The 17,776-nt window shown below is 31.7% G+C and overlaps 1 protein-coding gene and 1 pseudogene across 9 annotated transcripts in view; one reads left to right on the top strand and one right to left on the bottom strand.

The window, feature by feature from the left end:
* Positions 1 to 17,776, top strand: part of LOC138308258 (uncharacterized) — a 465,904-nt pseudogene that overhangs the window by 379,820 nt on the left and 68,308 nt on the right.
* Positions 646 to 17,776, bottom strand: part of LOC138307326 (phospholipid-transporting ATPase IF-like) — a 59,200-nt gene continuing 42,069 nt past the window's right edge. For 3 of the 9 annotated variants that reach the window (XM_069248010.1, XM_069248007.1, XM_069248012.1), the window contains 4 exons: positions 15,250 to 15,415; positions 8,750 to 8,847; positions 6,177 to 6,197; positions 646 to 4,001 (listed from right to left, as the gene is read on the bottom strand). In XM_069248010.1, the coding sequence (XP_069104111.1) occupies positions 3,974 to 4,001; positions 6,177 to 6,197; positions 8,750 to 8,847; positions 15,250 to 15,415 (313 nt within the window). In that variant the 3' untranslated portion in view covers positions 646 to 3,973. Of the gene's footprint in view, positions 4,002 to 6,176; positions 6,198 to 8,749; positions 8,848 to 10,165; positions 12,150 to 15,249; positions 15,416 to 17,776 lie in introns of those variants that run through there. The other 6 variants (XR_011205966.1, XR_011205967.1, XR_011205968.1 and 3 more) reach the window with 6 other exon arrangements.

Here is a 17,776-nt window from a genome sequence, read left to right as displayed (position 1 = left end):
AACATTTGTAATTGAATGGAAAATACTAATTCTTCTGCTCCGGTTTTTGATAGAGAAAAAGTACTATTCGTCGGCGTTGGAGCAAAAAAATTATTGAGGTTTTAAAAAATTGCAACTGATGTTTATAAAATACTATGAAACATATTTTCTCATTTGCATCAATATCACATTGGCATTTAGTGGAAATTTGGCAGTAAGGTAATAAATAAATAACAACGACAGAAGCAAAGCATACAATATATTTTATTTCTTAATTAACTGTAAACCATCTTTGCATAAACTCGTTATGTTAAGCACTAAAACATAAAAATATATTAATTCGAACATTATCACAAGGTCTTTCTGACCAATCGGAGGTATTATTGATTTTAAGACAATAATAAAATTAAACACTATTTACATCTCACCATGTCACTGGGGCAAATGTTTGATATGTTAAAGAAAAGTCTCCGTCTTTTCATGATATAGTTATCTGCTTCTATGACCAGTAATTGAATAAAAGGTCAAGGTCATCAGCACCCTGGATGTTATTTAAATACATGCACTTTCCAACACATGATCACAGGAAGATATAACAGTAATAAAAAATCATCAATCACATCATTCACAAAACCAGAAATAAATAATGAAAATAAATTTTTAAAAAAATCAAACGATTCTCTACTAAATACAAAGAAGTTCTCTGTATACAATGCTCATTAAACCAAGCTAATTTTCAGTAAGCATTTTGTTATATATTTAATATGGTAATTTGCTCCTTAATAATTTCCATGTCGCCATACATATATATTTATCGGTATAAACACAACACTCCGCATGTTCTTAAATCGCTGCTTACACGAATTATTACTGAACTATGGGAATTACTTTGGCAAATGTGTTGCGCATTTTTGGTACAGGTTTTTCTTTTCACAAATGATGTAGTGATATGCTGCATTTTTGTATAGGTACTCCTATTCACAAATGATATAGTGGTATGCTACATTTTTGCTATATGTATTCCTTTCCACAAATGATATAGTGGTATGCTGCATTTCTGGTAAAGGTATTCCCTTTCAAAATGATTATAGTAATATGCTGCATAGCAACTAGATCTTTCAATATAGAATACGGAGTTATTATAAATGTATCTAGCTATTACCTATTTATGAATAAAAATACATATATACGTATCTAACTATGATGCTATTTCATTTATCTAAGTAAACTAGTGAACTATAGTAAACTTGTAATTACATTTATCCGAGAAAAGAGCAACTGGTGAAAATGGTATCATACATGTATATATCCGAGTGAATATTAACTACAGTAATAAAAACGTATAGCATTCATCCAAAAAAGCCAGATAAAATGGTTTTTCTAGTTATCTAAGTCAAGAACAAATTTTCTAACGATAAAGACTTATTTCATTAAAGGTGAAACAGAAGTGAAACAGAGATACAGGACGTATGTAAGATGTCTCATAAAAATACAAAAGTGAGCATTTCCTCCAGTATCATTACTGGTGTTATAATGAGCATAAAATTGGAATGTATGTCATGATATCCAATATTCCGCATTTCCATATCACAGAGTTATCTGCACTTGCGGGTAGGTAATTATTGTGACGTCATCTGTTTACAAGCGTAACGTCATATTTTAAGAGAAAACGACGCGAGTTTCACCCAAAAGATAATGACGTCATAATGGATCCCTACCTGCATGGGAGGTTACTCAAATGTTCAAAGACGGAATATTTATTTTCACACCGGCACGATAAGCAATTTTTGTAATGGTATTTCAGCAGTGAGTAACATACTGTAACCCACTTTATTTTTGCGTATACATTATTTCGAGTCTTGTTATATGTATATTCAACATATTCAACATATTCGCGATTATACAAATTCGCGATTACGGTCTTCCATTCATTTATACGATATATATTCAAATATTCGCATAGCATTTAAATTCGCGTCCGAGCTCTCATACGAAATTAAGAGAACATTTTTTTCTCGTGAAAACAAAGTAGTCTCAAGTAATATTACCTACAACGTATATACAGAAACATATTGATATGTCTTTGGTTGAATTTAGGGTAGAAGGAATGGTCAAATAATTTTGGTGTTACCCTTCGAACGTGCCGAGATGTTGCACAAAATGGCTTCAGTCGCATACGAGTTGTATGTATCGACTTGATATTATAACTGATAAAAAAAATCGGCAAATTCAAGCAAATATGGGGACTAACTTTTGATATACAAGGTACTTAATTGGTTTAAAATATTTTTCAAACATAAAAAATTCTCCGACATTAACCGACGTTTACATTACTATTTACAAAATCTAAAATAATTTTGTAGCACTATGCAAAAGGATTTCTCACAACGCACGAAATAAAGGAAACAGGTGTGTAATCATGGAGTGAAATCAACAGTTCAATCAATCAATATAAAAATAAAAGTTAAATATAAAATTGTAATCTATAAAATAATTCGTGAGACATATATTTCAATGTACATGTGGATAAATATATTATTTACAAACAAAATAATTTCTAATGTCGAACAAAACAATTGCATGTCCTTTAAATTGCACAAGTCTTCATTATAAATACACAAAGAAAAAATAAAACACGACATTCATACTCTGATATATACAAATTGTAGAGGCCATGGTATTTCGAATAGCAGTGATATGATGACAAATACAGACGGAATTAATTTTAACACAATAGCTTGCATAGAACATTATCACAATTTGTAATCTTCATGTTGACGTTATCACAACAACAATATACAAAAACTTGCTGTTTTTTCTAGTTATGTGACGTACCATCGTATAAAAAAGATGTATGCATTTTGTCCACGATTATCTTTATCATAACGACAATTTGAATAAACTTACTTTTGTTTTTGTGATGACAAATAACAATTTGTGCGCAATTAAAAAACGACATCGAAGTTTTGACCATGATCAAATGCGATCCCCAAAACATAAACATGTAGTTGTGAATTAATTCCAAATAAAATATAACGTGATTCTTAATCATAAAACATTTCCACTAAACAGTATTCACAGGGACTAAATCAGAAAAACCTTTTCTTGACTATGCATTTTGAATAAAGATTCTTTGGAAATACAACAGCGAATATAATCAGGAATCTAGAAACAGGAAACAAAAAAATGACGTTTATCTACCATTACACTCTGTCATGATCTCTTCCGTAAACTCTACGGTGATGGATTGCGTAAGAGAAGCTGGTGGGATTAAAATATGAAGTTAAACCAATAAATGATTAAATAAATAACACTATACACTGTACAGTGTCGCTAAGCTTAAGATATGATGTAAATAAATTGATATGTATTACAGCACTCCTTTTGTAATTTGTGTACAGTCTCGATAAGATATGGGATGTAAATAAATTGATATGTATTACAGCACTCCTTTTGTAATTTGTGTACAGTCTCAATAAGATAATGTATCATATGGGGTATCATACACCATACCTCTAATTTAGATATTTCTACATTATCACTTTCAACAACTCCGTTTACGATATCGATTCCATTTCCTCGGAATGTAATTACACACACGAAACATTTTCTTTAAAAAAATGAATGTATATTCTATGCCCAGAAATCAGTGGACGACAGACTATCGCATCGTGAATTAATGCCCTATCTAGTATAGTCTAAACAGTTTGTTGGACTGAATTCATCAGACCATTTGGTCAAATCAATACAGGTGGTAGATTTTCTACCGCTTCCATGAAAAAAACTATTTTGATACGTCAGCCAATTTTTAGTTATAAAGTATTTAATAAATATGTGTTGGTCGTTCAGTACTCCGTCTGATTAAATGATCGATGGTATATATTAAGTAGTTCATGAGACGAAGTGTTTAATCAAGAGCTGGTAGAGGTGTAGGACAGCGGCATGCAGTCTGATGCACGATTCATATAGTAGGTCTTCTTCAACATATTCTCCGTCAAAGGTACGTTTGATTCGGACCGTCTCTGTAACAAAAACAAATAACAATGCAAACGGTACATTAATTACATCACGCTACTTAAGTATTCTAGACTATCATTTCTGTTTACAGGTAACATACTGCTGGTAACAAACGTGTCGGTATAGTGAATCTGGTAACGATTGTCGTTACAGCCATTCTTTGGGCCAGAAGTCCTGGTTCATGTGTCTTTAATCAAAAGTAGACACAAAAATGTGCAAGTAGGAACAATCATGATAGAAAAACTATCAAATACCTACGTACAAATTATTTGGTAAATATTCGATGACATTTATTTGCATTTTTAAATTAAAAGGACTTAATTCCGTAAATGCGTACATGTATCTGTATTAATACAAGCTTGATAAGCTGGTAAATTTACATAAACATATTAATACATATATATTCCTAAAATAAGAAATAGTATAAGCTGAACAAAAAATTCAGCGACATAGCCTCCTATTACCTACAAAATATATGTCTGCATTATGAAACCCATATTCTTGGCACTACTAATCTATGGTAAAAGCAAATTCATGGATTCTCCGCACAACCAAATACAGTATCTTTAATCGGAACTGTTTTACCATTTCAAAAATGGGTTTTTAGTAAAAAAGAAATACTCAATATAGCTTAAATGCCTCTTTCAAACGTTTCATGTGCTGTCTAATGGTTCGTAATAAATCTAATACATATATAAATGTTTCTTGACACGAAGTTGAACAAGACCGAATATAACAAAAGAACTAAAATTTGGAAGCCAATGAAGCAATACATGTAAGCGTGCGAATATTGATATTCGATGGAACTTATTCTAATTCTACTATACAAATGCAATTGAATACTGAAACAGAAGTTATTAATTGAAAAATCTCACGTGTTACACATACAGCTAGTCGTATTACCGAGAACATTTCCAAACCCAACGCAAATAACAATAGGGCAATAGACGAATTTCTTATAAGAAACAACTTAAAACTGTCACAAGAATTAGAGCATTTTGCAATATTTAACAAGATCATTCACTAAAAAGACAGTCTACCAAAAACTAATTTTCTAAATTCGAGAAACATATTTTTAAATTTGCGTTTATTCAAAATATCAAAATGAATTTAACATTTATGTATCGTTAAAAATCCATAAAATAGTTTTGAATTTAAAATGAAATAATAACAAGAGCTGTTGGAGAACAGCAAAGCTCGCCTATTCAGAAGAAGTTGATGTTCAAGTATTTACTATTTAAACATAGAAATATGACAAATTAAAAGACTCAAAAAAACCCTTAAGGGCCCCAAATTGGTTGTATTATCACGTTCAGCATCCATACACATTAGGAAAATAAAATCATAAACATTTATGATGACTTAAGCTTAAACAATTGACAAAATAGGAACTTGCTCAAAAACCTTAACATGGAAATATGACAAATTAACAGACTCAAAAAACCCCTAAAGGGCCAACTTTAACATGGAAATATGACAAATTAACAGACTCAAAAAAAAACCAAAAGGGTCCCAAATTGGTTGTATTATCACGTTCAGCATCCATACACATTAGGAAAATAAATCTTAAACATTTATGATGACTTAAGCTTAAACAATTGACGAAACAGAAACTTGCTCAAAACCTTTAACGTGAAATGGGACGCCAACGCTGACGCCGACGCCGGGGTGACTTGCCTTTTCTTACCCTGACTTTTTTCCCTGATATTGATGCCCGACTTGTAGTTTGGCCCTAAATGACCTTAGTTGTCGATGGGCCGTAAAACTCAAACAAACAAACAAAACAAACCGGGGTGACAACATTAGCTCCCCCTAATCTTCGAATAGGAGAGCTAACAAAAAGTAGTTAAAACCAAAAATGTTTGCCCTCATTTTAATAATATTAATTAAAAAAGTAGCTATAATACTTTGGAAAACAATCGAAATGTTTTGTATGCATGACATTCACGTACAACCAGTATGTATTATGTTGTTCGTTAAAACGTTTGAAAGTGACGTTAGAAAAATTAGTAGGTCAAAAATCAAGCTACTCTTACTCTATATAAAATACACTGTAATTCTAATCTACTAATAGACACTACACACACGTTATGATTTTTAGCTAAATTCACATCAAACACATTAAGTAAATCCGACCAGTACTGTTAGAGACAGTTGTCGTCAGTCTAGCTTAAACTTACCGTCCGTACGTCCTGTTAGCTCTATGTTAGCAGGTAAAAATATAAATACAATAGATTAGCACGTCGTATCTATGATAAAGGTAATGGAAATTCGTTACTGTAACAGGAGCTTTGCACAACAGACTTCAATGGACCGTTTTAAGCACTAAATTATTTTGTGTAGAATTCTACAAACAAAAGGAAAACTTGGATACACATATTCACATAAATGATCTTAAAGTATATTCATAACGTTCTATGTCTGTGTATCGTAAGGGTACACATGTACTTGTGAAAATATAGAAATCTATTGCTATATGTAATAGAATATGATCACAACTTTTCAGTTTAAGACTAAGTGACACAATTATGGACAATGTTACGAACTTACATTAACCCCTTTAAAACATCGAGTCCTGGAAATGAGTATAGAGCTCAAGTATACGGGAATCTGCATTTCATTGTTAAAATTATCGAACGTTACATTATCTAAAGCATGTTGTAAATGAATACAATACTAATTAAAACACACAGCATACTATCTAGGATACAACACACACTATTGTCTCAGATAATCACAATCAACTTACCGTCTAGTTTTATTTATTAGTTAAAGGTAATTGTGAGAGAGTAACCCAAGACAAAGAATTACATGCAACCAATAAGTTATCAAGAGGTGTGATGTTAATAACCTATCACTTAAATCTAAAACTACATATACGTAGACTTTGTTATTGTTATACAAGAAGGGGAGGAACTACTCAAAAAGAGTGTCGTCGATGATGACACATTCGATCCCTTCAAATGCATCGTCAAAGAGTCAATGAAGATTAACACCAAAATAAATTATGACAGTGGTAAACACGAGATAACATACTTAATGATTCAATATATTTCCATTTTACCCCAATTCCGACGTTTAATTTCCTATTTTTTTAATTGTGACTTAGAACCATACACATAGGTTGACCCATTTGTGTTGTCGATGGGCCGTAAAACTCAAACAAACAAACAAAAACCCATTTGTGTCTTGCAATTCAGGTATCTATCTATTAGAATTACCAAATTAACTTTGAAAGTATTGAGAATAACCTTATTTTCCTACGATTGCCAAAATTATAATGTTTGATATTTGTAGTCGTTCAATAAATACAACTTAAACTACGCAGCTTTGTAATCTTAACATATAAAATACTGTAAACTTAATAATTTAACTGTTATAAGTTAACATTTCTGCGCTAAAACACGTCTCCTTCACAGTGTCAGAAACAAATTAATAACTGAGTTATGTTACTGTACATGTATACATCGCTTGGGTTATCGAGGATTTAATCATTTAAAATATCTATAATGACATGGAAGTATCTCACAAAACTATTCGTTTGTTTCAGTATTACGTTATTCGAACCAATAAGCCCCCCTTTTAAGCTCTAATTCTGTAACTGACCAGGTGGATTATTAGGCAAAATACAGTATGTAAGAACACAATGATTTTTGTGGAACAGCACACCCTGAAACTATTATATCCCCCCCCAAAAAAAAATAACCTGGACATTTAATCTGAGCGTTGCAGCCACAATAATGCCCATTTCTGGACATAGAATTTCTATTACGATATACACTTTCTTTTTGAGGTATTTTTATATACAGCATAGGTTTACGTAGAAAATTTATAGCTATTATCTTTATATACAAATCTATAGCTACATAATGTATTATCTTCACATACAAATCTATAGCTATTATCGCATTACACCACGGCTTACGTATAATATACAATAATTCTACACTGTCTTAAGCATTAATACGTTTCATTCACTAAAACCTAATTATGATAAATGTATGAACATATTATGAGGAAAATCAATGTTAGCATTACACCAGATTACAGCAAACACAATGAAGCCACAGAGAATGAAAGTTAAAGAATGGAAGTCGAGTAAATGTTTAGCATGCATACACACGTTTCTCTCCATGAAAACATATTGTGTCAAAGTGAGCACGAAAAGTATCGAAAAAGACTTTCTCATATTGGTACATGTTCATATAAAAGAATGAAGTTGTATCCATAGATTGACATGTTTTTTTTTATTTCGTTATCAATTACGGTCGGTTACCTTCTACTTCACGGGAGAAGAATTAGTTACACCAACGTCCTTGGTGTAAGAAAAATAATCTCCATTAGAAAGCATTACATCCATTTAAGGAATAATCGTTAGTTGAAAAACTTTCTTTCCTTCTGTAATGTTTTTTACGGAGAATTTTAAGTGAAAGGGTTTCCGTTCTTTAAATAATAAACATAGAATAAACTGGGCATTTATTACAGCCAACACAGGCCTCGAAACAATCCAGAGGTAAAATATATATGTAATTGTAACAATTAAAAGCCCTGGTGGTCAATTTGTATTCCCTGGGCGGTACCGGGCTTGACTGGCTTTTATCTAGTTGACTTGTAACAAATGCTCTAAATGACACAATACGTCTTATCACACAGTCCTGATTAGATAGAAAGACCAAATATAACGACAGCAAGAAGCACGTGAATTACATGACAGTAGAGTGAGAGACACACTAATGACGACAATGGTACCTACACAGCATCGTCTTGGTCACCCAGGATATCGATCTGGGAAAGTGTTAACTTCCCAGAACGTTTGGTGACCGATATTGTCAATTTGTCCAGTGTAGGTCCCTATAATACAAACAAAGGCACCGTCATCTTATAGGGTATTCACAAAGACATCTCATTATCATTGTAGGCGCATAAGCATTGGTTATATACTTATATTACGGTGAAATAAAATAAGATAATTTACATTTTGTAATACATGTTGGCTTGCGTTGTACACTCTTGTGAATTGATTACATAATCCGATTTAGACATTAATATTAATAATCTATTTGTAAAGTTAATTCCAACTATCAAATTGTGTTACTTAAAAAAACGAAATACAAGCATTATAAGAATACATGTAGTACTGTTGCCTTATCAAATCGTGATGTGTTACACAACATAAAAGAAATTGAAGATTTGAAATCGATGATATAGCCAATCATTGCTCTAGAAAATAATTATGTTACTAGTTGCAATCTAGTAATTGCTAGACCATAACTTAAGTTTGTTGCAGCTTAATAATTCGACATGATGCATGCATTCTTCTGTTTATAAAGTTCTTTTAGTCAATAATGTTACAAACTCGTATCCATATTTACAGTTACTATATAGCCGGTTAGTTTCGCGGGATGATATTTGCGCTATTTCTGAGAACATTGTTATGGTCGCGGATATTTGATTCGCGAAAAATTAAGAAATTACCGAATCATATATATACCTTTGAAGTCAGATCGCGAAGAATTTAAAACCGCTAAAATTTAAATTTCTTGTTACAGATCAAAGTGCGAAAAAATTAATCCGCAAAAATATCCGACTTTACAGTAATATCACGAAATGACATTCAACAACTGAAAAACAAATAGTATATTTAATGACGGAAAAGTCATACTACAACCATTATAACTTGTACTGTGGCTGGATGTCGGCTACATGCATCCTCCAGCGAGTTGTGTTCATACTAACCAGAAATACAACTACTCAACATGCACCATGATCAATGATCCTGTGCACCAGTAAGTTTATATAAGCATAACATTATAAATAACAATGGTATACGAATCTCTTATCAATGCATATGAAGTCAATTTGCACAAGAAACAAGTCACATATACTTAATCATAGGATAGGATAGGGAGTTGATCTGGGTAATGTCAATATGAACTTTGGATTGCCAATACTTTTACTGCACAAATACATGTATCAATACATCCATACATTTGCAGTGTAATATCTTCGGGTAAACTTGACTGAAATTCACATAAATTTCTAATTACAGTAGTAATAACTTTTGTTATTGTAATTTTCAAAGTTTTACACTAAAGGTTGCTTGTCATTAAGTCTGATCGAAAACGTCTTATACCAACATGGTTCCCATCAATAACATACACTGTATAAGTATTCAAAAAGAATTTTTAATGTATAATTATTAATTCTGAAAAATAATGAAACATATTAAACTGTCGAAGATAATTTGAAAACAATCATCATATGACTATTTGTACTGGTTTGATATAGCTGAGAAGTACAGTAACCGTTCCTAAATACTATCATTGAATTCAATTAGGACATATAACAAAAACATCTCTACGTATTCTCATCACAAACTGCTCCTCCGTTTATTTAGAGTACACTCAGATTTTTTTCTCAACATTGAAAATCTATTCAAATTATTAATACATAATAATTCACCCCTGAAGATACATTTAGGCTCATCTAAATCAAAGATTAGAACAGTCCATTATGAAATTTCAGGGGTGAAAAAGTTAGTACATTTGCTTTCCATTGATTATAATGATTACGTGGTAACTGTTCTTGGTTTGCATGAGAGTAAGTATACAATCTTATAATTGCTTAATGATATATCACCAGAATCAAAATGCATTAATACAAAAAAAAAGGTTTTAAAAGAGTGCATAATCAAAATAAAGAATATCACCAAAATCAAAATGCATTAAAACAAAAAAAAAGGTTTTAAAAGAGTGCATAATCAAAATATAGTACTGAAATATTGATAATAGGATATATTTTGTATTTGGTTGCATGTTAGGGTGTTACCAGTTCCCACATGCAATATGCTGTTCTGGGGGTTTAGTTCATTCATGCACACTTGAATCTGACTGTGTTTGGTAGGTGCCAAGTGTATACAATACTTTCATTTCATCAAAAACATATGATGCATCAAAAACTAGTGACAAGAAACATGACAATGTGTGCAAAGCCAGACTAGAGCATGCATGGTTAGCTAAATATGTAAAATTCTCTATAAAGACGGCATTTCACTTTTGTGTGGGTTCCACTATAAAATACACAAAGGGGTACCACTGTATATAAATATGTTTATGAATTAACACTGTGCAGCATGTTTCATATCTGATGTAATGGCTTCAAATTTTAGTAACATTTTCTGTTTAATAATAAAAGCTATATATCTTTATAGGCGTCCATTATGACGTTTTACCAGCATCAGTGCCCAGTGTTAATTGTTTGTAGACAGGAAAGTAGAGAATAGTTATGCTTACAGATAGAACATTAGAAGCTGCTGTTGTGCTGCCCGATCGACAATCCTTTGCTCCAAGTTAACAAATCACATTGAAAAAGCTGTATCTATGTTCCTTCTATCCTTTGGACCAAATGTTCTTCTGAATATCAAATCCTCCTGCCTTTCTCAGACCATGAATTGCTTAATATTCACTGATTTCACTGCCAGTTTTGTATATGGTTTTAACCAATTTCCAGTACGATATCATTTTTGTCGTTGTATTTTCACAGAAAGTGTGTGTTTAATATAACCAGACACCCCTTTCTATTCAGTATAACAGTTCTTACATTCAAGAGTTCGATTCAAAATTCAATTTTCTCCGAGTAATACTAGACTATTCAGCATAATAAAAAAGTCACATTAGAGAAATACAAAATTGGCACAGTTCGTAATCATTTTCAGAAAATACAAAATTGGCACAGTTCGTAATCATTTTCAGAAAATACAAAATTGGCACAGTTCATATTCATTTTCAGAAAATACCAAATTGGCACAATGCTATAGTACGTTATCATTTTAAAAGTGAATAGCATGAATTGTTCTAAAAAATTCATTTTATATTGAAGTAACAAAATTAAAATATATCAAAACACCGGTTAATATTACATAGTATGACGTAGCATAAATCTACACATAAAAGTTTTCCATTTGAATGCCTTCAAATATTAATTTTCCGTTGAAGTTTATATTGTTGGTACCACAAATTCCTGACTTCCATTATTGGTAAAAATGTAATTTTGTGTGATACAGATGATGTCCCGAGGAATTAAGCAAATGGACTGTCCTGATAATCACGCGCGGGCCAAATTCTTGTATCTTGTACACAGGGCAACAGGGAAAGCTACCGTGAAAAATTAAACAGAACATCGTGACAAGGTTACAATGATTACCAAGTGTTAGTAAGTCACTGTGAACAGTAGACAGTGCAATCCTATCCATTTTGTATTGCTAAAAGAATCATTGTCTACTTAGAGGATATAATGGAGAAATATTCAACATGAGGAGAAAACTATTCTAGCTAGATATTGTCAAGAATGAGCCAGAGAAATCGCTGACAACATGGGTAAAATTTTTAGTTTTCTGGCCTAATAATTGATCGGACATAAACGATTTAAAGCTTTTATTCAGTATAGTTGCTGTTAATTACAGGGGATTAGATTAAGCTATATTTGCAGTTCATTTCCACAAAATTAAATACTTGGGAATAAAAATGAAAACAATATCAAGAAAGATAACCTTATTACTGATAGAAATTGAGAAATGTACGACCATTTCTCCTCATGAATAAGTATGTATTAAAAGGATAAATGATGATTTAAACCAATTAAATAAAGGACAAGGCAGAAAAGAGCACATGTCCATTACTTCATATTAAAGATTGAATATGTTTCCATCACATCCACTAAGTAGAGGATAGTTCTCATTTCCCCATCATTCTACCAGGCAGATATTATACTTGTATATGTAAAAGTAGCCCAAGCAAACTTCCAATGCTAAATACATTAGCAAAAGCTATACATTTGTCATATACTAGAGGAAATCTCAAAGTGAACATATATCCTATAATGGTGTATCTGTCTGTGAATGATGGGAAAATGTTAAGTGATACTCAACAAGTGATGATTAATTCCCTGATTAATGTGACAGAGAGTTATAGAAATGCAGTAGATACAATGTACAGTGTTTGTAACTAAGTATGCAAAATGAAACGAGCAAAGGACTAGATATGGTAATGGCTCTTTTTGGCCCCTAAATCTACCAAATTTCAAATAAAGTATTTGGAAATTAAGCTGTGTTTGAAATATTGAATACGCCCCTGATAAAAACTTAATGATATTTTAGTTGACAGAAAGTATGATTTTGCTATATTACCATGGCAAATTTGCATAAATTATGCATAAAATAAACTTTTAAAAGCAATAGAGCACAACCTAGAACAAACTTTATGTTTTAAAGGAATTAGCAGACACAAAGAATACAACATTTTTAGAAATATAAAGTTTGTTCTAGAATGCGCTCTATGTTAACTAGATGAAAAACTGCATAAAAAATGCCAATTTTGATGAATTTTTCACATTTTGCATAATTTATGCATAATAAATATGGTTGCCATGGCAACTAGAACTGCTATATTACCTAATAGCACTATCAAATATGTCAGGTATGTAGTTAATATTTGAAATGCAAGATTCACATCTTAAAATAACAGACTTTGAAAATTAGCGGATTTGGGGGCCACAATAAACCCTTACCATACCTAGTCCTTTGAAAACAATCAATGTATGGATATCTGCATTTGTTAAATTAAATATAAATGTATTGTCAACATACAGTTTCTGCAAATAATTAATATGAATATAAATATTAGTTATTCATTTTCATCAAATATGTGTAGCTTAAACTTGTAACATCCAATTTGAAGAGTGCTACATAAATAACAATTAAAGCCTTATGGATACATCTTATTTGCCAAAGTAAAATAAATGAATTTTAGTGATTTTAAAAGCCATAAAACTGAATTTATATAATAACAAAATTATAGATATTAACCAAATTACAAATGAAATGCATATCTGTTGCGGAAATTTTTTTTAATGTAATTGGTCAACGTAGATAAATTGTAGTGGTAAATGTTATCTTCAGTATAATGCATTATTATTACCAATTATTCTAATAAGATTTAAAGCTAAGATAATATATTCCAGACAGCGACCACTAGTGATGCAGCCAGTAGGTCAAAAGTATAGTGTTGTCTCAGTGAACATTATCATAACTACAGATCTCTAAAATGTCAAACAGAGGACAGTCTTACTGAACCAAGACTGTCATATAGATCACTAACAACCAAGAAATAAAATCACAAATAAGAGAAAAGTAGGAGTTAAGAGTGTAAATGTGAGTACATGCCAGTGGGTATATACATTTGTATATAAAGGAGTGTCCTTGTTTATGATTATAGTTTAATTCCATTTATAGTTATTCAGATGAGAAAGCATTCTGAGTTAAAAAGTCATAAAATCCATGAAAAAAACTAAATAAATAAGCATGTATCATAAAATAACTTCAACAAAAAATATATATATTAGGTAGAAATATCAGGTTTTAGAAAACATTCTCAATACCTGAAAAGAAAACGTAAGTTTACAAAGAAAGAGTATCACTGGACATGAAATAAATAACTTGGTATTGTCTATGGATGTGTCCTTTATAAATATGGTCTTGGTAAATAATTTTGTGTATTTCTTTTTTCGTTCTGGCCCCGATTTCTCGAAACAAAAGTGCTGACTTAAGTCAAGACTTAAGTTTTTCTCGTTATGTAACTTATATTAAAATTTATGACTTAAGTCAGTTTTTGACTTAAGTTTGTTTCGAGAAATCGGGGCCAGACCAGTTAAGTTATACACAAAATCAAATGGAGATAATTCTATTGCACATATTTAGATTCAGGATTCTTACGAGTGCAGTTCAGGTAAAGTTGACCTTTTTATTTTTATAATAATCTTTACATTACTTTTTTGCTTTGAATTTTATTTTTCTCATTAACTGTTGACTAAAATTTTCTGCATATAATTTTAATAATCTTTTATTCATTTATTCATACAATCATCTTCATATTGGAGAAATATTCTTTTTCCCCCCTAACTATTCATAAAATCATCTTTTTTATGTTTGTCTTTTTTCTTGTTTTGTATCATATCCAGTAATTGGTTTTGTAAATATTTTAAAAATCAGATTTTTCTTACACAAGTGAAATTGTAATGTGAGTACATGTACATATTAAGTCTGTGAGTTTTGGGATAATAAATAGAAGAAAAAATATAATGTTAATAAAAATCATATCCTCACAATCTATGACAAATTTTACATATTAGATGAATCTGAAAATAATGATTTAAACAAGATTTATCATTCATAAAGAGATAAAGTATAACAAGATTTACCCTAATGTTGGCATCCTCTAAGGACTTGCTGACGTCAGCGACAACCCTTAAGATGAGATCAGGAAGAAGAGCCAGCACCACCAACACGACCATTGCCAGCCAAGACACAGCACTGGACATGGTCTCGTAAAACACAAAATAATAGTTCTGGAGGTCCAGTATCGCGCTGTCAAATTAAATTTTAAATATTTTAACTATCAAGAAAGAGAAATTAAAAAAAAGATGTGTTGTATATCACCATTTTAAAATAATCAGTATGATAGCAAGAGAAATGTGTTAATTTAAAGAATAAGATGCACCACCGCTGACAAAGGGTATTTTTTCTCTATCAAAAACAAGGCAGACAAATAATTATTTTTCTTGAGTTGCATAAGTTACTTTCTTTATACCTTACCTACATGCAAAAGTTTGAGCTTCTTCTTTTATTTCACAATAAAAATATCAAAAATAATTAATTGCATCCCGAAAAAATTCTATGGCACTATGTTCTATATAGAATAAAGTACTGATTGCGCATGCACCAAAAGCAAAATAAATTATTTTATTATTTTTGTTTTGTTTTAATTAGACATATAAACGATTAAACACCAATTATTGTTCTAATAATGAGTATTATTAATACTCTGTTGGAGGTGGAGCATCTTTAAAATTAATTAATTAAAAGTAATGTTACTGAACATAAAGATGTGTTAAAATAAATACATTTATGCATCAAAATATGTTAGAATAATGTTTAAAACAACAAATAAAAGAAAAAGCCCAAAAGTATGAAACCGATCGAAAGTAACTGAATAATTTCTAAAGACATCCACGTTAAAATTGTTGTGATTGCAGTTATCCCATGCTTTAGAAATAATTATGTTAGAATAACGATAATGTATTTAAACAGACAAAAGGCCAACGGATGTACTTACGGCAGCCTGATACCAGAGTAAAACAGTGTCATTGCTAGATTATACTTACGGCAGCCTGATACCAGAGTAAAACAGTGTCATTGCTAGATTATACTTACGGCAGTCTGATACCAGAGTAAAACAGTGTCATTGCTAGATTATACTTACAGCAGTCTGATACCAGAGTAAAACAGTGTCATTGCTAGATTATACTTACAGCAGCCTGATACCAGAGTAAAACAGTGTCATTGCAAGATTATACTTACAGCAGCCTGATACCAGAGTAAAACAGTGTCATTGCTAGATTATACTTACAGCAGCCTGATACCAGAGTAAAACAGTGTCATTGCTAGATTATTATACTTACAGCAGCCTGATACCAGAGTAAAACAGTGTCATTGCTAGATTATACTTACGGCAGTCTGATACCAGAGTAAAACAGTGTCATTGCTAGATTATACTTACGGCAGCCTGATACCAGAGTAAAACAGTGTCATTGCTAGATTATACTTACGGCAGCCTGATACCAGAGTAAAACAGTGTCATTGCTAGATTATACTTACGGCAGTCTGATACCAGAGTAAAACAGTGTCATTGCTAGATTATACTTACAGCAGCCTGATACCAGAGTAAAACAGTGTCATTGCTAGATTATACTTACGGCAGTCTGATACCAGAGTAAAACAGTGTCATTGCTAGATTATACTTACGGCAGTCTGATACCAGAGTAAAACAGTGTCATTGCTAGATTATACTTACAGCAGCCTGATACCAGAGTAAAACAGTGTCATTGCTAGATTATACTTACGGCAGCCTGATACCAGAGTAAAACAGTGTCATTGCTAGATTATACTTACGGCAGTCTGATACCAGAGTAAAACAGTGTCATTGCTAGATTATACTTACGGCAACCTGATACCAGAGTAAAACAGTGTCATTGCTAGATTATACTTACAGCAGTCTGATACCAGAGTAAAACAGAGTCATTGCTAGATTATACTTACAGCAGCCTGATACCAGAGTAAAACAGTGTCATTGCTAGATTATACTTACGGCAGCCTGATACCAGAGTAAAACAGTGTCATTGCTAGATTATACTTACGGCAGCCTGATACCAGAGTAAAACAGTGTCATTGCTAGATTATACTTACGGCAGCCTGATACCAGAGTAAAACAGTGTCATTGCTAGATTATACTTACGGCAGTCTGATACCAGAGTAAAACAGTGTCATTGCTAGATTATACTTACGGCAGTCTGATACCAGAGTAAAACAGTGTCATTGCTAGATTATACTTACGGCAGCCTGATACCAGAGTAAAACAGTGTCATTGCTAGATTATATTACGGTAACCTGATACCAGAGTAAAACAGAGTCATTGCTAGATTATACTTAAGGCAGTCTGATACCAAAGTAAAACAGTGTCATTGCTAGATTATACTTACGGCAGCCTGATACCAGAGTAAAACAGTGTCATTGCTAGATTATACTTACGGCAGTCTGATACCAGAGTAAAACAGTGTCATTGCTAGATTATACTTATGGCAGTCTGATACCAGAGTAAAATAGTGTCATTGCTAGATTATACTTACAGCAGCCTGATACCAGAGTAAAACAGTGTCATTGCTAGATTAT

This window comes from Argopecten irradians, chromosome 14 (assembly GCF_041381155.1).
Source record: "Argopecten irradians isolate NY chromosome 14, Ai_NY, whole genome shotgun sequence".
Lineage (NCBI taxonomy): Eukaryota > Metazoa > Mollusca > Bivalvia > Pectinida > Pectinidae > Argopecten > Argopecten irradians.
Note: the sequence above shows the minus strand (reverse complement) of the source record. Positions and strands in the feature narration are given on the sequence as shown.